We start from the raw sequence: 23,074 nt of genomic DNA, 5'->3' as shown, positions 1-23,074 counted from the left end.
GTCACTTCCATCGATGACGTTGCTCCCAGTCATTTCCACTGCACTGCCTCGCTCACCTTGTGTCATTGTTTGCTGCCGTGACGTCATCTCTGCCATCCAGTTCACCGCATCTCCCTTCCATGTCGTCGAACCCTTCTCTTGCTTATCCATCTGAGGCTTTATGCCTGGCAGTTCTGTTTTAGAAGATAAGTTGGCTGCCATGGTGGCTAGGAGGACTGGAAACAAACATGTTGCATCGCCCTCACCTCCTGCAAAGAGATTGTGTAGGAGCCAGTGCTGTATTCCTCTCCTTCCCCCCATCTCCGCCACATTGGCTTATCAAGCATTGGAAGGCTAAGGACTTTGCCCTTTCTTCGTCTGTGAGTGAGGAGCAACATGCCTGTGATCCTGAGAGTGTTAGTGTTGCAGAGACTGTTAGCGTATCTTCCCCTTTTGCGATCTGCAGTGGCTGCTTCATCCTCTCCACCGAGTCGCGAGCGTGTTGCAACCTCCCTAGTTTGTGCACATCATGCAGGTGCTCCCACTTCTTCTCCAGGCCCTATTCATTGCTGTAAGGATCTCAAGGCACCTGTCAAGAGGTCAAAGGTTGTAAGCACGGAGTTGGTGCAGCAGGAGTGGTTTGCCTGCCCCTCTCCCTGGTAATTCCAGAAGTTCAACTCTGAGAGATTCTCATTCTATCTCGAGTGTTTGGGATTCCTCACCTGCACACGTTCGTATGTCTGCCACGCCCGTGCCTGGTCGCAGCCATGTTAGAGAGTCATCTGTTGCGAGAGTGCGTAGTGATGTCCCTAGTGTTGTGGATGGTTTGTCACAGGAGTTGGCGCTTGGATCCCGCCCTGACAGGTTAGTTGGTGTTTTGTGCTGTTTGGCTACTGGTTCTTCCATTAATTTAAACGAGGACAGCACTTTAGATAAGCCTACACACCCTTCTCGTTGTCAGTCTCTGCTGCCAGAGCAGGAGGAGGGAGACACACAAGAGGTTTTGTCTTCCTTTACAGAAGTTGTCAACCTCATTCGTGAATTCAACAATTTGGGAAGTAGGACTCAGGCTCGGTTGTCTTATACTCCTTTCGGCTTGGAAGCCTTGCTGGGAGCTATGCAGGATCCCAAGTCATCGTTTCAACTTCCCTTGTCGGAGCAAGTCCAGTTGGTCTTGCATAAGGTTAATGCTTCTATTTCAGATCGGGACGGTTTGATTCGTTCTAGGGGCTCTGCCAAGCTGCTACCCCCGCCTCTCATGAGGCATAGGACATACTGTGCTATGAACTCTGCTTTTCTGATGTCACGTCATCTTAACCCGGACGTCATTCGTCTCAAGCCGGGATTGACTTTGGAGCAGATGAGGTCTGTGGCTCCAACCTTGTCTCCACAGGATGCCTCAGCATTGGAATCTATGGCAGCCTCCATGTTGCAGATAGTTTCTTGGCTGGATTTCTTGTCTATGGTCATTGCCAAGATAGCTTCTGACAGGTCCCCGTAGGGGTTGGTGAGTGCTTGCTCTCTTGCCAGTTTGTTCCAGTCCAGAGGCAAGACGTTTTCATATATGGCTCACCTCAGCGTTAATTTATGGGCTAACCTTCTCCTGATTAGAAGAGATGCAGCTTTATCCAGGATGGAAAGATCGGTTGATCCTGAGTCCTGCTGGCATTGAGGAATGGAGACCTGTTGGAGTATCAATTTTTGTTCCCTCGGACCGAGCTGGAGGATGTGATAGACTGGCGCCAGGCTGACACGAAGCATAGATTAGTGCACCAGGCTGTGTCTAAGTCAGAGTCTTGTCCTCGGAGACGTCCGGCTCCTCCTCCTCTCCCTGCCCAGCAGCAGTCACGAAGATCGTCGCCTGGTAGGCCGTCTAGGAGTTCTGTTTTGACAGGGCCTTTCCGTTCGTCCCAGCTTAGGTCAGAGGACCAACGTCCCTTTCGCTCCCGTTCCATTAAGCCAAGAACGGGCCCCAGGGGCAGAAGTAAAGGAGGTCGTCGGTAGGTTAGGCGCCTCTCCCTCTCCTGTGCCACAGGTGGGGGGATTGCCTGGCGGGCCATTGGGCCAAGTGGCAGAGATATAGGGCGGAGAAGTGGGCTGTAGATGTCCTTCGGGTGGGGTGTCTACTGCCATTCGACTTCTCTCCTCCTCTTTCGGACAAGCTGCAGCTCAGGAGGGCGTATCCTCCAGATTTTCTGAAGTTCTTGACTCTTCGGGAGGATGTGCAGAAGGTGTTGGACAAGGATGTGATAGAGGAAGTGGTACGTCCATCCCCAGGTTTTACAGTCACATCTTGGTGCCCAAGGCCTCGGGAGGTTGGAGACCTGTGATCGACTTATCCACCTTGAATCACTTCATCAGGAAGACAAGGTTCAAGATGGAGACCCCGCGTTCAGTATTGGCAGCTGTGAGGGAAGGCGACTTCATGCTGTCAATAGACTTGAGGGACGCATACTTCCAGATCCCTATTCATCTGATGTCTAGGAAGTTCCTTCGCTTCTCTCTTGGAGATAAGGTCTTCAAGTTCAAAGTCCTGTGCTTCAGGCTGACCACAGCCCCTCAAGTGTTCACAAGGGTCTTCTCTCTCATCTCAAGTTGGGCCCATGCTCAGGGGATCTGTTTGCTGAGGTACCTCGACGATTGGTTGGTCTTGGCAAGTTCTATGGAAAAGCTGCTGCAGGACAGAGATTGTCTGGCTTCAGTTTTGTCTGGAACTGGGTATTGTGGTCAACCACGAAAAGTCAAACCTCATACCCAGTCAAAGGATTCTCTACCTGGGCATGGTCATCGATACAGTGGTTGCAAGAGTTTTCCCGTCAGATCAGAGGTTGGAAAAGTTGCAAGTGGTGGAACACGACTTCCTGTCGGAACCACATCCTGTCGGAACCACATTAGTCAGCTCATCAGTGGCAGGTTCTTCTGGGAGTGTTGTCTTCCTTGGAGAAGCTGGTCCCTCACGTCTTGGAGTTGAAGGTAGCCTTTCTGGGTCTGAAGGAGTTTCGGGAGAAAGTAGAGGATCATTCTGTTGTTCTCATGTCGGACAACACCACGGTGGTCGCCTATGTGAACAAGCAGGGAGGCCTGGTTTCACGTCAACTTCACGCCTTGACTGTCGAGGTTCACAGTGGGCAGTCAGCAATTCGGTAGAGCTCTCAGCCAGGTATATCCCAGGCAAATGGAGTGTGGTCGCAGACAAACTCAGTCGTCAGGATCAGATCCTAGGCACAGAGTGGTCCCTTCATCAGGTAGTAGCAGACAAGCTCTTCCAGGTTTGGGGGAGACCCATGCTGGACCTTTTTGCGGCTTGGTTCAACAGGAAATGGAGATATTTTGTTCAGAGCTTCCAAATCCTTTAGCGTTAGCGGAGGACGTGTTCCAACATCCCTGGGACAACCTGGAGGTGTATGCTTTCCCTCCGTTTTGTTTGATTCGTCAAGTTCTGAACAGGCTGACTTTGGTAGTCCCTCTGTGGCCTCAGGCGGAATGGTTTCCAGATCTGCTGTCATTGTTGTCGGATGTTCCGAAAGAAATTCCCCCTTGGGGGCATCTCCTGTGTCAGCCGCATGCAGAAAGGTTCCACCGGTTAGTAGAATCCCTGTCTCTTCATGGTTGGAGGCTATCAAGTACCTATCTCCTCCGAGCGAGAGGCTTTTCTCAGCGAACAGCAGGGGCATATGTCCAGCAGTGTCAGGTAAACCTCTGTAGTTTACCAAGGCAAATGGGCGATCTACTGTGACTGGTGTCGTAAACAGGGTTTTTCTCCAATCGTCACCTCTGTTCTTCACTCGGCACCTTTGTTCAGGGCATAGCAGACTTTTTAACCCTCTTACGCCGAAGGGGTATAATAAAAATCGTCTTCCGTATGCCGAGGGGGTCTCGGAGTGAGCGCCGAAGTGGAAAAAATATTTTTTTCAAAAAATCACAGAGCGCTTAGTTTTCAAGAGTAATAGTTCATTTTTGGCTCTTTTTTTTGTCATTGCCTGAAGTTTAGTATGCAACCATCAGAAATGATAAAAAAAATATCATTATCATATATAAATAATGCGATATATGATAGCGCGAAAACAAAATTTCATATATAATTGTATTCAAATCAGGCTGTGAGCAAAACGGTTCAAGCTATTGAGTTAATTTTTTTCCGTTGTTTTTTACACTAAATTACAATCATTTTGGTATATAACACATTGTAAAACGATCAAAGCAACACAGAGAAAATATTATCACAAAATGATGCATGAATTCGTAACGCACGGATGTAAAAAAATGTTTTTTTCAAAACTTCACCATAAATCTAAATATTGTTCTAGAGACTTCCAATTTGTTTCAAAATTAAGATAAATGATTGAATATTACTATACTGTAAGCGTTTTACCTTACAATTGCAGTTTTAGACCATTTCAGACAAGTTAAAGTTGACCGAATGTCGAATTTTTTTTATATATTTTTTTTTTATGCAAATATTTCGAAAATGAGAAAAGCTACAACCTTCAATTATTTTTTTTTTATATTCTTCATGAAATTGCGCACATTTTCATATATAAAACTATGAAACGCCTAATATGAAACGGAGCAAATATAACGATAATGCGACGTAGGCATTTCGAAAATTTGCGGTGGAGAATCCTCCCGCAGAGGGAAGGAAAGTTTTTTTTTAAATTCACCATAAATCTAAATATTGTCCTAGAGACTTCGAATTTATTTCAAAATGAAGATAAATGACTGAATATTACTAGACTGTAAGAGTTTTAGCTTACAATTGCGTTTTTTTACTATTTCGGTAGAGTCAAATTTGACTGAATTTGGTTTTTTTTTCTATTTATCGTGATTTATATGCAAATATTTCAAAAATGAGAAAAGCTACAACCTTCAATCATTTTTAGTTGTATTCTACATAAAATTGCACACATTTTCATATATAAAAATTTATGTAACGGCTAAATTAAAATGGTGCAAACATTACGACAATCACACGAAAAAATTTATGATTTTTTTCGGAAGAGTTACCGTGCGGATGTAAGGAAATTTTTTTTTTTTTTCCTAAATTCACCATAAATCGAAATATTGTGCTAGAGACTTCCAATTTGTTGCAAAATGGAGGTAAATGATTGAATATTACTAGAATATAAGATTTTTAGCTTACAATTGCATTTTTCAACCATTTCGGTAGAGTCAAAGTTGACCAAAGGTTGAAATTTTGGCACATCGTTATTCATGTGAAAATATTTCAAAACTGATAAAAGCTACAACCATGGGTTGTTTTTAGTTGTATTGTGCATAAAATTGCACACATTTCCATACATAAAACTTTATGTAATGGCAAATTTAAAATGGTGCAAACATTACGACAATCGCACGAAAATATTTATCAGAAGAGTTACCGAGCGGACGTAAGGAAAAAGTTTTTCTTCGTAAATTCACCATAAATCGAAATATTGTGCTAGAGACTTCCAATTTGTTACAAAATGAAGGTAAATGATTCAATAATACTAGAATACGTATAAGATTTTAGCTTACAATTGCGTTTTTTGACCATTTCGGTAGAGTCCAAAGTTGACCAAAGGTTGAAATTTTGACACTTACCGTTATTTATATGAAAATATTTCAAAACTAATAAAAGCTACAATCATGAGTATTTTTTGTTGTATTCTACATGAAATTGTGTACATTTTCATATATAATACTCCATGTAACGGCTAACTTAAAATGGTGCAAAAATTATGCCAAAGTGACGAAATAATTTCTGAGATGTGTCACTGATACTTTTTAGTGCGATAAGAAAGAAATTCGCGCTTGCGTGCCTGCGAAACGATTGTAAACAAAACAACGCCTTGATCCATGAGCTCCCAGCATCCCCCAAGGCACGTGATTCAAAAGTTTTCGCCTGCTAGGCCTATACGTAAGTATTTTTCTGCGAATTTTTAAAAAAACTTTTTTATGTCGACGTTTAATACGTCCAATCAGCACCCGGGAGACAATTTATCTCGACGTTTAATACGTCCAATCGGCGTAAGAGGGTTAGCCTTTCTCAGGGATGAGAAACATTTGTTTGTTTCTGTCATTAGAGTCTACAGGGCGGCCCTGAGTTTGGTGTTACACCTTAGAGGTATCGACATCTCGTCCTGGGAACTATCCTTGCTAGTTAAGGGGTTTGAGCTATCGAAATCTCCTAGGGAGCTCAAGCCTCCGACGTGGGATTTTTCCTTGGTGCTGAGAAGCTTCACTAAGGGGCCATATGAGCCTTTGCGTCGCTCATCTGACAGGAACTTGATGCTCAAGACAGTTTTCATCCTGGTTTTGGCATCTTCGAAGAGAGTAGGAGAGCTCCACAGTCTGAGCTATGATGTGAACCACACCATGGGTTGGGGGTCGGTGTCCTTAGGATTTGTCCCGGAATTCATGGCCAAGACCCAGAATCCCCCTCTGCACAATGATAGGTTCACTTCCTTTTCCATTCCATCACTGAATGACTTTGTGGATGGTGATGCTCAAGAGCTTTTGTTGTGTCCTGTCTGGGCCCTGCATTGCTATCTTAAAAGGACACAGCACCTTAGGCCAGGCTGCCACAAACTTTTTGTTAGCACAGGACGTACAAAGAAAGAGGTGTCGAAGAATACTATCCCTTTTTGGATATGGGAAGCCATCAGACAGGTATACCTGACTCTTGATGATTCCACTGCCACGTCTGTGCAGGCTAGAGTGCATGACGTTAAGGGTATTGGTCCCTCTGGCTTTCAAAAAGAACTTGACTGTACGTAGAGTGCTGAGCGCTGGTACTTGGTTATACCAGTCCATGTTCACCTCTTTCTATCTCAAGAATGTTGCCCACAGATCTATGGACACATTTTCCCTGGGTCCTGTGGTGGCTGCCCAACAGATTGTGTAACTCATCATTGCCCTTAAGAGGGCACTTTTGTATCTTACCTAAGATGATTGTGTGGATGAGAGAATGAGTGAGTTGGCTGGTCTCTTTCTTTCTATTTTACCTTTCCTTCTTCCTTTGGGCGGGTTAAGGAATAGACACGTCATTCGTTGGACTGGTCTGATACAGGTGAGTAAGGTAGTCATACTGATAGTGTGGTCGCTTGGTATGCAAATAACCAACCCTCTATTCGGTAGCATATGCTCCACTCCTTGGCAAGGGGGAGTTGGGAGTGGTAACAAACCCTGGTGTGTTGGTTTGTTATTGGACAGTCAAAGTTTCTCTTCGGTTCCCTATGCAATGATTCTTCCATATATCATTGTATGTCACTCAGTGTCTGGGTGGTTAGATATTAATGTATCCAGCTTCTCATGGGCTTCAGTCCCTCTCTGGAAGTTATTTCTTCTGGAGCTGGTTTAAGATGTCTTGTACCTCCCTCCAAGTATAAGTCTATCCTATTGTTAAGACCAAATGTTTGTTTGTGTATGAACAAATGACAGATTTTCTAAGACAATTTGTATTTTTCATAGCTACAAACCTGAGGTCTTAACATTGTACTGCCCACCTCTAGCCACCCCTCTGTCTGCTAAGACATCCTAAGTTTGGAAAGACTGATGCGGTGGCGTGGGTGCATGGCCCACTCTTCACCCGATATACGCACGCATTCCAGATCTCACAAGATTCCTTACTTTCATCTCCGATTTAACCGGATCCAGCTAGGCACTAGAAATTATTGTTAAAACCTCAGCTCAAAATCAAGTGACTGTTCTCACTCAGTTCATTCAAGGAAGACTAAATGTGATGGTGGATAAGCTGAGCCATCCAAAGCAAGTCCTCCCTAGACCCCCTAGTTTGCCCAGACCTGTAGAAGTTATGGGCAGACCAATGATAGACTTGTTCACCACCTCTAGGAACCATTGCCTTTCTCTGTATTGCTTGCCAGCTCCATACCCTCTGGCATGGGCCATGGATGCCATGCTGCAAGATTGGTCAAACCCAGACTTGTTCACCTTTCTTCCCTTCTGCATGATCAGGGAGGTCTTGAACAAGTTTCAGATGCACATCAATATGACCATAACCCTCATAGCTCCCTTTAGGCTTTTGAGAGAGTGGCTATACTGCCACACCACTACAGGGCAAGATGAGCTCCAACCAGAGACAGTACTTGCCTTCAATATCTCTCTTGACAGGTAAGGAAACAACAAGCACTGTATTCAACGCTGGCAGGTTATTCTATTTGGAAGTCATTGTCACACTTTAATGTTTTTGAGTAGAAAATGTCCCTGTATCCCACCTTCATTCAGTGTGGGATTCAGTTATATGTTTATAATTACTTGGTGAGTTACTTATATGAATGGCGTCAATAACCTTGTCGTCGCGACACCAGTAATAACTAATCAGTCAGTCAATACTTATATGGAAGTGATATTTTCATGATGAAATTAAGTACCTACTAGACAGGCAGTCCCCTGTTATTGGTGATCCAGTTTCATGAGGCTTGTCTGGCGCCAAAATGCGCTGATTTCCGTTTATTGGTGCCAATAATAGAGTATTGGCGCTGACACATACCTAACAGAGGCACCATTAACCAGTTATCAGCGCCAAAATCTGGTTATCAGCACTGAAAATTGCTGATTTTCGGTTATCGGTGATTTTCACTTATCATCAAGCCATCGGAATGGAACCACCACCAATAACTGGGGACTGCCCGTAATTACAATATTAGAGCCCTCCCTCCTCCCTCTCAGGGACAAGAGGGCACAAAGGAATTGTTGAGTGCTTGGGCACGGTTTCGCACTGGCCCATCTCCCCAACTTAGGCCCTCGCTTTTTGTGTCGTCATCGGCGACAAAACTAGACGACGACAACTCCTCCTCCTCCTCCTCCTCCTCCTCCTCCTCCTCCTCCTCCATCCTCCTCCTCCTCCTCCTCCTCCTCCTCCTCCTCCTCAGATTCCCCCTCATAAGCACTAAAACCACTAAATTCGAGCTCACTTTCGGCATGTGACCCTCGTACGGACATTGGGGGCAAATATTCATCATCACTAACATCGGGAGTGATGTCCTCGTCACTAGATGACCAACCGCCATCAAAATGAGGACTTGCAACATGCTCCCGATCAAGCTCTAACAAGTAGTCGTCTATGTCCTTTGGCCTCCCAAATGCCTACGAATGTCCTTCAGGACACCCCGATGCTTCCTAGGGGTTATAAAAGGCACATGAGACACACGTTGTGGTGCTTGAACACTTTCGTCCTCACGAGGCCTCACGGAACGGCGTTGAGGAGTGAGGTCATCTTGGGTACTTGGTCCCTCGCCAGCATCCAAGTCCAAAATACGTCTCACACGATCCCTCCTGAGAGGTAAAACGCGCCTTTTGCTCTCCATTCGACGTTCAGACATCTCTATGTACGTCTTGTACCACCACAAATACTCAAACTCTTGCAAAAGTTCGGCAAAACACGATTGCGGCAAAGGATCGCTCTCGGACGACGCGTCACTGATGCTGGCTGGTGTGAGAAGAAGGCATTTCGCGCATGCGCACCTGAGTCACGCTTTTAAACAAAACAACAGCTTGATCCGTGAGCTCCCAGCATCCCCCAAGGCGCATGATTCAAAGGTTTTCGCCTAGTAGGCCTATAACTCTTTTTCCGCGAATTTAAAAAAAAAACTATTTTGCGTCGACGTACCATACGTCGGTTCGGCACCCGACAGACAATTTTCGTTGACGTTTAATACGTCCAATCGGCGTTAAAGGGTTAATGGAGAAATTTATAATCCAGGTATTCTTTTCTCTTCTTTCAGTGGTAATAAAGGCACTTTTTTTAAAACACTGAATGGCTGAAAGTGTTGCAGTACTTGACTATAACCTAAATTTCATGATTCAGTTCAGTTCTTTTATTGCTTGTCAAAATTTTATCATAGATAAATCAGTAACTGGATGTACAGGTTTCTTGTATGAGCTATTTTTCAATGTCATAGGGTACAACTAAAAGCCTCCAGGGTAATTAGTATCAACAAAAATGATAGAAAGAAACAGAATGCTACACCCATTGCAAAGAAAGAAATAGAATGCTACACCCATGTAAAGCAAAATCAGGAAAAGAAAGTATACATGAAAAATTCATAATAAATTATGTAAAGTGTATGTATTCCAAGTACGTATAGTACTTAACGCTTTGAAAATATGTCGCAATATGACAGGCAGTTTATTCTACATATTTCTTTCTTCACTCAACTTTGCATTATGATATAGTAACAGGACTATCTCGGTGGCTATTTCTTAACTCCCCCTCCCCCGCCATAAGCATTTAAGATAAGGTTCATTGTGGGGTAGTAGTCTGATGGATATGACCACTCCCGTGATCCATCACTAACAGTACTTGTCACAAGACAAGAAGAGTTGAAAATTCTAGACCCAGGATCCCAGCCGTTCCCATCTCTTCTCTTGGTTGCTTCCTTCCCTTCAACAACCAGGGCATTAAAGTTAGTTAGTTGGTCCTGTTATTGACTCAGCTCTGCCATCGGCATGAGCCCATGTGCCCAGTCTTGGGTTCTGGTATCAGTAGACTTGGTAAACTTTGTTAGAAATGATGAACTTCAGTAGGGCCCCTGACAACTTTTAGGTGTCTGTTTGAATGTATTAGCCAAACAGCGTTGGGAATGCCATCAGAAGCACCTTTTGTGAAAGACAACAGTTCCACTTTGTCAATAGCCAACTCATTATGCACAATAACTGAGGATGAGAGAACTAGTTGAGCTCTCCACAAATACTGCATAACTAAAGCAGTTGTCTGTAAAAACTCAGTCTTTGAGATTCCAATGATGTCTTTTGTAGACATGCATATTTTTAACCCTTAAGATTCTAATCCGACCTTGAAGTTCCAATAGTGACAAATGATGTCAGCTATAGAAAAGTTTTGTTTTGTCATTGATGGGTTTAGCAGCTAAATAAAATCCTTAAGGTTTAATTTATTATGTACAAATTAATTGGCCTGAAAACCCAAGTATCATATATGATTTATTAAATTCTATCCTAAATTTAATAGGGGACAGCAAGAACTATGACAGATAAAGACTTTTGTAACATGGAAATTTAGTATTATCATTTTTACCAGGTAACTTTCATTAACAAAATTGCTAGATATGTAGCCTTGAAAAAGATTTTGGGAGTGATTTAGGACTCCTAAAAATGGCAGATGTGGGCGTGTAATTGATGGATGTTGTCCGGCAAAACATATTTGCTTATTCATAATGTAAAATGTTGTAACTGTCTTACCATCATACAATTTGACTATCAGAATGTTTTACTTAGGAAAAAAGTTATAGTCTTATCATTTCTGTGAAAACAATTATCATTTTAAGCTGTAGCTGTATATTTTATGTTTCAGCCAAATACTGTCTCTGACAATTTATTTATAAACTACCTGAGCCGTATACATCGTGAGGAAGATTTTTCTTTTGTTCTGCGAGGCTTCACATGGCTACTGAATAATCCATTGCAACAGACTTACCTTCCACATTCCACTAAGAAGATTGGCTTTCATCAAGAGTTACTAGTATTTTTCTGGAAGTTTTGTGATTATAATAAGGTTAGTACATTTCTTTCTGCCAGGTTTCTCTCAGGAAATTATGACTCAAGGTATAAATTTTAAATGGATGTTAATCATGGAATAAAAGATTATCTTTTTAATTGTGCTCTGCTGTTTTTTTTATTTACAGTCCAATACATTTTCAATGTGCATAAAGTATTTATGTACATATTTTTCTCTCTTTTGTTTGTAGTTAGCCCCAACACTAGTAGTACATGATTTTGAATTGATTGAATTTTACCTTCACCCTCTGTGAACATTATATATGTACATACATGTTTTCTGTATTTTATTGAATTGTATACCTTCGTTATGACCGACATATGACGTTTACCTAGTGACGCAAAGAAAACATCTTTTACTCTGTGAGGAAAAAAGGAAATGGCATCCCATGAATTAGGGGTAACGTTAGTATATGTACATACGTTATATGTAGTTACTGTAACTATTTTTATGTCAGTCATTTTCTTTTTTAAGGGTAATGTATTAACCCTTAATGGACAGATAGACTCTCAGGAGTAATAATAATAGGTTGTTAGTGATGGATGGGTTGATCCTGTGGAGAAGCAGTATTATGCGCCTTCATTTTGAAGGGAATCAGGTGGGAAAGAGGTGCTACTAATTCTATAGCCTATAAATTCACTAATCAAAACTTTTAGACTGGATAAGATGAGAGACTGGACAGGTCAGGGCTTAGATTTGGCGTTGACTTCAAGGGAGGATGTACTACCTTCTTCTTTGTCTCACATGATGTCTTTTTGTAAATTTACACATAAATAATACCAAGAGTTTGCTCTTGGTTTTGCTCTCTCTCTCTATTTTGTTTTTAGTTAGCCCTCACACTAGTAATACATGATTTTAAATTGATTGAATTTTACCTTCACCCTCTGTAAACAATACATATCTTTTCTTTATTTTATTGAATTGTTTGCCTTCATTATGACCGACTTATAACGTTTACCTAGTAACGCAAAGAAAAGATGTTAGGGTAATGTATTAACTATTAATGGACGGATAGGCACTCGGGTTGTGGGTGATGGAGAGATTGATCCTGGGGAGAAGCAATATTGAGCACCTTCAATTTTAAGGGAATTCGGCATGAAAGAGGTGCCGCTACTTCTATAGCTCATAAATTCACAATGGCAACTTTTAGACTGGGTAAGATGGGAGACTGGCTGAGGGCTTAGTTTTGGTCTTGGCTTCAAGGGAAGATGTACTGCCTTCTCTGTCTCACATGACCTCTTTTTATAAATTTGCTCATTAATATACTAAGGGGTTGCTGTTGGTTGTAGTTACCTTTTATGATAGTATGTTAGTTATAAATATAATTTTGCAAAGAAAATTGCAAGGAAATATTAGAAACATATAAAGCCAAAACAGCTACTACATCTTCGTTCTTTGTAAATTTACGTAAACATTTTACAACAAATATGCTCATATTTGTTACTAATTTTCCTTCATTTATTAGAAAAATCATGTTTAACTTCATAAAATTTCTGATTTTCTTGTAAAAGAGGCCCCACAATGGGTTGTCAGTAGTCATTTTCATCTTCTCATGGAAGGTAGGGGAATTTTTTTAGAATTTTGTGCATATATTTGTCTTTCCATTGATGTAATTTAAAAGTTAGCTTAATAGTTAGGGCGCATGAATAGTCATATTATTTAATGTTCAAACTCTAGAATTAAGTATTTATTAGCATTTGTAGATACTGTGCCAAACTTAAGCAGAACTTCCCCTTGTGTGATGGGGTCTGGAACCTAACCTCACATAAGGTCGGGGTATTACTGTATACTTTTGTTCATGTATGGAACAAACCCTGTCTTAACATGAGGATAAATATTCTGGCGCCAGATGGAAACAGGTAAAAAACAATAAGGATTGTTTATGGAAGGAATTGGTAGCATTTGGCATCTTTCATGGAAATAAGGTAGGGACCGGCCAGTGACCCAATGTCAACCCAGTGATGTTCGTATTAGTTTTTTTTCTTACTGCCCTTGAGAGAGGATGTCTTTCTCACTCTCCTTCCTAAAGCTGGGTTTTACCCTTTGCCTGTGTTTTCTTGGTTGTATTTTTTGTGTACAGTGATTTTTGGTGTGTTTTGTGTGTGTGTTTTGATTTTTATAATGAAATCATAAAACCCAGCTAAGAGTTCATGTAAGCCTCAGAGGAAATGTCCTGGTGTAGGTATCTATCATTGTTAATTTCCTTGCTTCCTTTGAAACCGATCCCCATTCAACTTATAGTAGGTGGAGATCAAATGTTTGTAACGTTTGTAACCTTGTTCTGAATGTCATTCTTGGTCTCTTGAGAAATGGAGGAGATTCGCCAAGAAGCAATAATACAATATGAAGTTGGAGGCACCATCTTGGGAAGGATTTTCTCCTCCTTCGATGGATGTTTCTGTCTCCTCATTGTTCTGCTTCTCCCTTGTCTAGACCTCCTCCAGTTGCTTTTTCTTCCTTTTAAGGCTTGTCCCCTTCCTATTTTTCCATAGATTCCACTTTGGAAGTTTTGGGAGAGGGATCAGATTTTATGCCTCATGTTCCTCTGTCTTTCTTGGGGGGAGAATGTTCCCCTATCCAGGAGAGTGGAGGCAGCGCCATCTTTTTCCTGTTTCAGGTTTGGATGTGGAGAAGATATCAGTTGTTTTGGCCTCTTTAGTGAATATTTTCCTAGCCTAATCTTTCCTATGTGCCAAAAACATGCTATTTACCCACCTTTTCATGTTCCTCGGTCCCAGTATAATCCAGCTGAAGACTTTTAACAACCCCACAAACATGACTTACAACCCACAAACCCCTATAAGACAGAGAGCTCTCTCCCACCCTACCACTACCAAACACCAGGTCTCTGCGTCCTTGTCTGCATGCTGTTATTTTTTACTTTTATACCCCATGCTACCTCCATTTTGTCTTCTATGTCATCACATCCTGTGATGTCACAACACAATTTAAATTCGTCAAGACATTTTCTAAAATCAAACATGTTTCTTATACATTGAACATCACCCACATTTCACTAATACAGAAAATAAAAATAAAATAACACTGACTAAACTGATATATAATCACACAGGCCTATACCCAGAGTTTTTTATGGGGGGTCGTTTTTCCCAAAACTCGACCTTTTCTTCTATAAATGTCATTGTATATATAGGTACTATATACAAGATGAAATGCTTGAAAATGTTATTTTAGTTATATTAAGAAGAGAAATTGGGTATGCAGTCTATGCCCTTCTACCTGATTAGATGTTATTCAAAGTACAGTACTCACTTTGGTTAACAGAATTTTACTTATAATCATTTAAAATATGGTAGCCTATATCATATTCCTGTTATCACTCTTGTATTTCCTACTACTAAAGAACAATATTAATATTTAATAACAAAATTTGTTAAAAGAGACTTACCAAAAAGCAAGATATTTACTTATTACTTTATTAGTCAAGTTCAATGAAAAGGATAGTCACAAAAAATATGGGCTTCCAGAAATTTCTTTTTGGGGGGGTTGTCCGACTCCCCCGATCCCCCCCTCGGTACAGGCCTGTCACACTTATCTCTTTCTCCCTCCCCTCCAACCTCTTCCTAACCTAATCCCCTCTAATTTCCTTTATCCCCCAACTCCTTACCCTCTACATAATTATAATATTTTCCCTTGAAACTCCTGCTTTAGTTAATACATCATCTATTTGATCTTTTCCTTTTGTCCATCTCGCCTCCTTTATTTCCCCAGATTCTATTGTTTCTCTTATTGCTGCAATGTCTATTTTTAATCTCTTAGTACCAGTACTCGATTTTATTTGAGTCATTAGTATTTTACTATCAGTATTAACCAACACATTTTTCTCCCTCCTATCTCTTTCCACAAATGTTTGAAATACTATATCAATCCTTCTATGGTCTCCCCACATGCAGAGCTTCTGCTTGAATGGTAGATTTTGGTACTCTCCAGGATTTTCTGGACTTTAGCCATATGGGACTTCTCCTCTTACCATCTGTCAAGGATATAACTGAGTATGGCTATCTTTTATATTCCCAAATGAAGCATCGGAATAGGCATATTAGTAAATGTTTTCTTCTTCCAACTCATTTATTGTAACTTCTCCCATTATGTTCTTAGTTTTTCTCACAATTTTAATAAGCTTTTTCTTATCTTTAAAAAGCAACTCACTAAAATCTTATGATATTTCTGGCATGGTATGTAGTGATACCCAATTCCACTGTCCTACCACTGATCTGTACTCTGTTAACTCCTTTTGTCCTGACACTCTATTACCAGTAATCTTCTTGCTTCTGGTTCTCTTATAAGATTTATATACTCCACTGATTAAGACAAAATCTATTTTCCATCTTCCTTCAGTTTGAAGCAGCTAGTACAATTTCATGGTCTTAAAAATATCAAATTGTAAGTTATTGGTTATGTATGAAAAAATCAGTTTTGTTTTATAGAAGTGTACAGTATGCACTGTGAAGAATATGACAGACAGTTGGGCATTCAGATATTTACTCTTAAACCCAAGATTAATTTTTACATAACCAGTTGTAATGGAAAATAGTTTTACAGTATTATTGATTATGAAAATATAGTAATTTATTTTTAACTTGTGTTGAACATTAGAGTTCTGTTAGGTATTCTTAAAAGTTTTCCTTTTATCGTTTCAGAAATTCCTCTTCTATGTGCTGAAGAGCAGTGATGTTTTGGATGTGTTGGTACCTATCTTATATCATTTGAATGATGCTCGTGCTGACCAGTGTGAGTATTTTTACCGAATGAAAATGAATTGCTCTAGACCCCTCTCTTTAAAATTCATTTATATTTGTAATAGATATGAAGATTTATTCATAACATAATGTCGAAGGGAGTCATATGCAAGGTTTTATGTTAGATCTAAGATGCAATTACAGTGGTCCCCCCGTATTCGCGGGGGATGCGTACCAGACCCCCCCGTGAATAGTTAGAATCCGCGAATGTTTGGAACCCCTATGAAAATGCTAAAAACAGCCTATTTTGTTAGTTAAAACTCAAGAAAAACCCACTAAAAATTTTTATACTTGGTTTTTTAATAGTTTTATCACAAAAAGTGCATTTTATGATGAAATTCATCAAAAAAAACCCAGGAATTTGTGGATATTTATCATAGAAAAATACCGCGAATGCGCGAATTTTCCGCAAATAATGCAGGGAAACGTTCCCCAGAGAAATCCGCGAATGTGTGAGTCCGCGAATCTAGAGAACGCGAATGCGGGGGGTCCACTGTATTAAGGGGACCGTCCGCTATGGCGGATGACATGTCAACTTGAAAAAGTAAAAAATTGAGTTATAATTTGTATCTATGCAGAAACATACCGTGCATGCTTTCCAGAAGTTTCAGCCAATTATTTTTACAAATAATAACGATATAGTGGTTTCTAAATGATGACGTCATGGTAACTGCGTCGTCTGTATGACTTGAGTTTGACAGGATCATTTTTGCGTGTTTATTTTTGCATATATACAGCGATTTTTTCAGATTTTTTTAGAAATTCTCATACATCTGGTAGCAATGAACGGTAGTGTGAGAGCTGCTTAGAGCTGTATAGGCGAGACTCAGAGAATGACTCAGTTACTCCACAGATGTCAAAGGAGTTGCATACACTTACGCACTTGCGTTTGGTTACTAGCTATTTACGTTGTTTTTATAACTTCTTAGTGAACTTATAGCAATGCCGAAGTTACCCAAGATCAAGAAGGCTACTCAGCAACTAAGGCTAGCAAAATTAGCGAAGGCCAGGAGTGTGCTAAAAGAAAAACACAAAAATTCATTGTTATCAGCTCCCTCATTGTCTCATGTCACGCCGTCAACATCATTGTCTCGTGTCACGCTTAGAGTATTAATACCACTTTTAGGGGGAGGACCAGGATCCTTGATGTAGAAATCAACAATAAAAGTACAAATAAAGTAATTATAATAATGTTGTTTTGACTTTTCTAAGAAAAAGCGAAAATTTACATAGAAAATCTTTGGGAGGTCATAACTCAAAAACATACTTATTCGCATGTTGGTAGCCATTACTCGGTTATTTATTATCCAATTTTAGAGAGAAAGATACCATTAGAAAGAGGAATAAAAATCCCATAATTCCTTTTGAGCCAATTTTTTCTTTCTTTTTTCTTTTTTTTTAACAATTTTTTTGAGTGCCTAGACAAAATTTTTTTTTTTAAATTCATAAAAAAAATAAACAAAAATCAAAATTCTGTTCTCACAGAATTATTCCGTATATAAATTAGTTTTTATGGTATAATTTTTAATACAACTGATGTCATATTAGCGGAGAAATCGCTACCTAAATTTTTTTTGTTAAATAATAATTTTTGCTAATAAAACTAAAAGTTTTTGCTCAAATGACTTGAAATTTTTGCATGATGAAGGTATTATATATAGTATCTAAAACATATATGGAAATTATTGTATTTTGTTTAATAAACAAAAAAAATACACAACATAGCGGACGGTCCCCTTAAGTAATGTATGAGCTTGAGGAGTAATATTTTTTTTTAAGACAAAAATTTTAAAAAAATTATGAAATTGCATCCATGTATACTAGAACCCCATTCCTCGACCATATCAGAACTCGACATAATTGGATTTCAACGCAAAATTTTGCACCAGAGCTCGAACAAAAAACCGGAATCTGACCCAATGAACCGTATGATTTTTGTAAACAAAAGTGCTTTTGTCTGTTGCTGCTAGTTGGCATTGTTGTTTAAAGCCAGCTCACTCTGCTGCTGTTTCGAGCAAGTGCACGCTTGTAAAGGAATATTTCCTTAGTTTTTGTGGCTTTCTGTATTGTATTGTGATTAAATCACGGGTCAGAAGGCAGCCATTGCAGAGAAGCCGGAGAGAAAAATGGTAAAAACCACAATTGAACTTTAGGAGATTATTGAAAAGTATGGAAGAGTCATTTGTGTGACTGATTCAGCATCTTATTTTCAATATTTTATTAATTTACTGTAATAATAAGGTTGTTTTTCAATGTTTTATTATTAGCAACAAGTTTTGTGACTACCCAGTACAGTACGTACATACTATACCTAACGTAGTGTATGGTGCTCAGTCAACCATTGGTAATGCAGCCACATTGGATGTAGGCCAGTTTTTTTATACAGTATGCATTTAGAAATAAAAAAAAAGGATTTATAATACAATAAATATTATTTAACTCTGAAATTATTTAATTGTGATTCAAGTGAAATTTTTTATATAAAAAGGCAAGGTTACGGTAATAACTGGTGGTCAAGAGTGTGTTAATCCATTTTCAGTTATTTTTTATGGAAAAATTGATTCAGATTGCGACTGAATTATACATCTTAATGCTTCTTCTGGAACAGATTAGCATTAATGTACGGGGTTCTACACTTATGGCGAAAATAATACTGTTCATATATGTTGTTGGATAGCGTGTATTTACCCCATGGTGTTTTGTTGGGATTCATTCTGTATTAATTTGCACAAAATTTTGTACAGAAACACTAGTAAATTAGACCTGTTACCATTTTATCTTGGGAAGAAACTGCTAAAAGTTTATAAAAAAAGAAGGATGTAAGTGAGATGCAGTTGGAATAGGATTTATTAGCAAAAGAAACTGATTATATTATAAATTGCACACTTGCCTCAGTTGTTTCTGTTATGCCTGAGTTGTTTCTGTTATACAAAAAAAATGATAGGACATTAGTTTTAAGAAACCTTTAAAATATAATGCTGTAATTACCTGTAGCTAGAATCATTAACTTGTAGTAAAAAGAATGGTTCGTCCCCAGCACTATAGAAGTGGATATCAAGGAATGCTTGTTAAGGGGGTTTATGGCCATAGCTGATTAGTAGAAGCCTTGGAAGTAACAAGTTCTCTTGTCACTAAAGAATGCCAAGGTTTCAGAAAACATTCTAAGGCTAAGAAAAACTTGATTTGGTGGTTCCTGACATTGAACTGTGAGGTGAGGTTGATGTTAGGTGAACAGCTCTTCTTGCTGTTACAGATGCATATTTGTTATTAGCAATGCAAAAAGGGGGGAGCATTTCTACTTGGACCTCAGATGGGCTTTTTCTGATCAGGCAAGGTGTACCATTCAAGGGTACACCTTTTGGCTAGCCACCACCCCTCAGATACTTATAAGACCTCTGGCTCTGGAGATATGTATGCATGCAGAAACTAGAGAAACCCCCCCTGGTACATGTGGGGGATGTGTACCACAACCCCCCTGCAAATTCTTAAAGCCCTCTAAAAACACTTAGAACTGCCTATTTTGATAGTTCAGACACCAAAAAACCTATAAAAGTGCTTACGTATATCTGAGTATTTTAATAGTTTTATCACAAAAAGTGCATTAGTCATGAAAATATGAAAATACAGTAAGTAGTGAATATTTCTCGGTGAAAAATACAGCCAATAGGCAAATTTCCCATGACTAATATGCATATATGTTCATAGAGAAATCCGTGAATAGATGAGTCTGCGAATTGCAAGACTGCAAAAAGTGGGGTTTGACTGTAACCACATTGACAATGGCAGACTTTCCTTAGTGAGTGACTTCTTTAGTTGTGCTGGGAAGTTGGTCTCCAGAGCAACTGGGAAAATAAAAATAGGAACCAACTTAAAGGGCAATTTATCTGGCAGTCATCTTCCCAACAGAAGTCAGGATCTATTTAGCTGTTGTGGATAAGTCATTATCAGTTGCAGTCTTCAGGTAGGATCCTGAAGACTTCAGGTCAGGTGTCACACTTGTTTCTTACCAAAATTTGTTCTTACAGGGATACAGTAATACCTCAGTCTTACATGATTCAAGTTGCACGAATTCACAATAGCACAAACTTTTCGTTGGAACCTAACTAATTATCATATGTGAGTATTTCACAGACACTCGAACGCAAACACAACATTTTCAAGTCCAGGAGAAACCCTGAAAGGTGTTTGTTCAATTTTTTTATGTAATTTATAAGTTTTCAAGCTTTTATGTGTAAATTAAAGGGGAACTTCTGGTTAATAGCCATTATATTTCATCAAACAGAACTTTTAACAAGCTAAAAAATTAGCCATTCCTTGAATCGGTATGTAATCCCATTTTTTTACAATTTAATTTCAAATTAGCGCTGAGGTACTTCATTGGAAAGTGCCATTTATCCAGGATTCGACTATGTTGCCATCTGGCGGATTAGTGCCGATGACATAGTGTTGGAGTTGCCTCATAATAATAAGCGCAGCAATGCATGCGTATTGTAGTGTACGCTTAAAAAATCACAGTAGATGCACGTGACTTCATTAAATAAGCAAATACCAAAGGAAAATGATAGTCAGAAACCCAAGCGCTTTCGTCTTTACTAAGACATTGTCAAGGAGCTAATGAAATGCAATTGGAGAGAAAGGTCTCAGGTACACAACAAGGTACGTATTCATCATCGGTATTGTCCTCGTGTTTTAAGTCAATTGTCATTCAAACAGCGTCAATTATGCCAACTTGTATAGCGTTTGGTTGTGCCAATACTTCTGGCAAGTGTCCAAAAGGCATATCATTCCGCAGGATTCCATCAAATAGAGAGAAATCAAGTCGCTGGCTGATGGCTCTTCGAAGGGACGATATCAACATCAGAACCTTTCAACCTATGACACAAATCGTTGTCTGTTCGGACCATTTCTTGCCAACAGATTTAAAAGATGACATAAGGAGAAGGTTATTAGGTATGGCTATGAAATTTATATAATATGTTTTGGGAACTTAATTTCCCTCTGAACAGACCATGTTACCGACGAAGATAGGGCGGCTATATACCGCTATCTATACTATGATGCTTCCACTTGTATGCATTTGAATTGAAATTTATTCTTGTCAATCGCCATGTGCGTGGTGTGATGGGGTGAACGGCAGTTTTCTAAACTGTGTGTGTGTCTGTCCATGAATTGATGAGGGCCTTCGTTTAGTCTTTTTTAACTGGTTTAGATAATGGGGTTTTAGAATTTAGGGCTGTACGCCTAACTAGGCCTACTTCAGACTACTTCTTTATTTACCATTTCAATCATATATTTTCAGCTGACAAATACAAACCAAAAAGGATATCATCTGAAGATGCTGTGCTCTCGGTTTTTGTTTTTACAAAACAAAAAACAAAAAAATGTCTGTAGAGAACATTTGTTGCGCTATGATAAAAATGTGGTTGGTACCAAATCCTGAATTATTTAAGCCCATTATGTAATGTAAAGAAATTGATAAGATATTCAATTTTGGGAAATTCAGTCGGCCATTTTTATTGTGTATACAGCGCGCCTGGTGGAATAGTTCCGCTTTTCTGAGCCTACCATGACATGACGTCACGCATAACAGGTGAGCCACACATAAATGGCTGTGCCCATGGTACAATAGAAAATTGGTTGTAAAAATAAGAAAACGCTCCTTTCAAAAAAAATTTTCACCAGGGGTAATTAAATGGAATAATACTACATATGGAACAGCTAAAATGCAACCAGAAGTCCCCTTTAAATAACATTAAAAAATAAAAATAATCAATTTCTCTCTCTCTCTCTCTCTCTCTCTCTCTCTTTCTCTTGTAGTTAGCGGTGGCGTAGATAATTTTGAATTGATCTATTTTTACCTTTACCTTCTAGAACTGTAAATGCCTGTTCTAAAATTGACACAACTAAGAGTTGTACTATTAGTCCAAATAAAAGGCACCGTTTGTTCATGAAAAGGAATTTCAGAAAACAAAGAGAAAGTGACAGAATAAACAGAATAGAGAATTTCTTAAAAGTGTTTGAGAAGACCTCTAAAAATTTATTGGTTGGTCAGAACAGGGAAAGAAGCGAGAACTATGTTGTATGTTTGTAATCTTCACACTCTCCTATATTTTTACCAACCATTTATTTCTTTTTTTCATGGGTAATGTATAAAGCTAACTTTTAAATGAAATTACAGTAACTTTAATTTCATTTAAAAATTAGTTTTAGATTTGAGGAGCATGATTAGGGTCATATTTAGTGTTCAGACTAGAAGTAAGCATCTATTAGAATTTTTAGAAACCATGCCAAACTTCTGTGAAAATTCCCCTTACGCAAGGGGGGTTCTGGAACCTAACTTCATGGAAGTTTTGGGTATTACTGTATCTCATTTCTGGGGTAGAGTGCCCATATACTAGACCTCCAAGCTGCAAGGACATTGTCCTGATATAGTCCCTATAGGGAGAGGGAGCTACTTGTGAATCTGGCAACATACCCTTGGGTCCAAGTGGACACAATGTTGAAATGCTTGTCGTGTAGCAGACAGTTTTCACTGGGACAGAAGCCAGCAAGGTATAGTTTGTTCTGAGGTTCATTCCAACAATGCTGATGCAGACATCCACAATAGGAAGAGTTTGTTCTTACCACTGCACTGGAAAGTCGTTCCATCCATTCATGCACAGATCCCTGTAGCAGCAGTTGGGCACCATGAGATAGATTCTTTGGAGTTTTTACATCTGCTACATTAGGTCCTGGGAGTACCTCTTGTCAGTATGGGACAGGGACTTTCAACCTGTTGCATTCCTTGGCAAGTTTTAAGTAGAAGATGGACATATTAACTCAT

The 23,074-nt window shown here is 39.4% G+C and overlaps 1 protein-coding gene across 2 annotated transcripts in view; it reads left to right on the top strand.

The window, feature by feature from the left end:
• LOC135221776 (protein HID1-like) overlaps nucleotides 1-23,074 on the top strand; it is a 476,459-nt gene that overhangs the window by 153,202 nt on the left and 300,183 nt on the right. For both annotated transcript variants that reach the window (XM_064259610.1, XM_064259621.1), the window contains exons 7-8: nucleotides 11,288-11,488; nucleotides 16,153-16,243. In XM_064259610.1, the coding sequence (XP_064115680.1) occupies nucleotides 11,288-11,488; nucleotides 16,153-16,243 (292 nt within the window). The remainder of the gene's footprint in view (nucleotides 1-11,287; nucleotides 11,489-16,152; nucleotides 16,244-23,074) is intronic.

This window comes from Macrobrachium nipponense, chromosome 20 (assembly GCF_015104395.2).
Source record: "Macrobrachium nipponense isolate FS-2020 chromosome 20, ASM1510439v2, whole genome shotgun sequence".
Classification (NCBI taxonomy): domain Eukaryota; kingdom Metazoa; phylum Arthropoda; class Malacostraca; order Decapoda; family Palaemonidae; genus Macrobrachium; species Macrobrachium nipponense.
The sequence above is the reverse complement of the archived record's forward strand: the minus strand, read 5'-3'. Positions and strand labels throughout refer to the sequence as shown.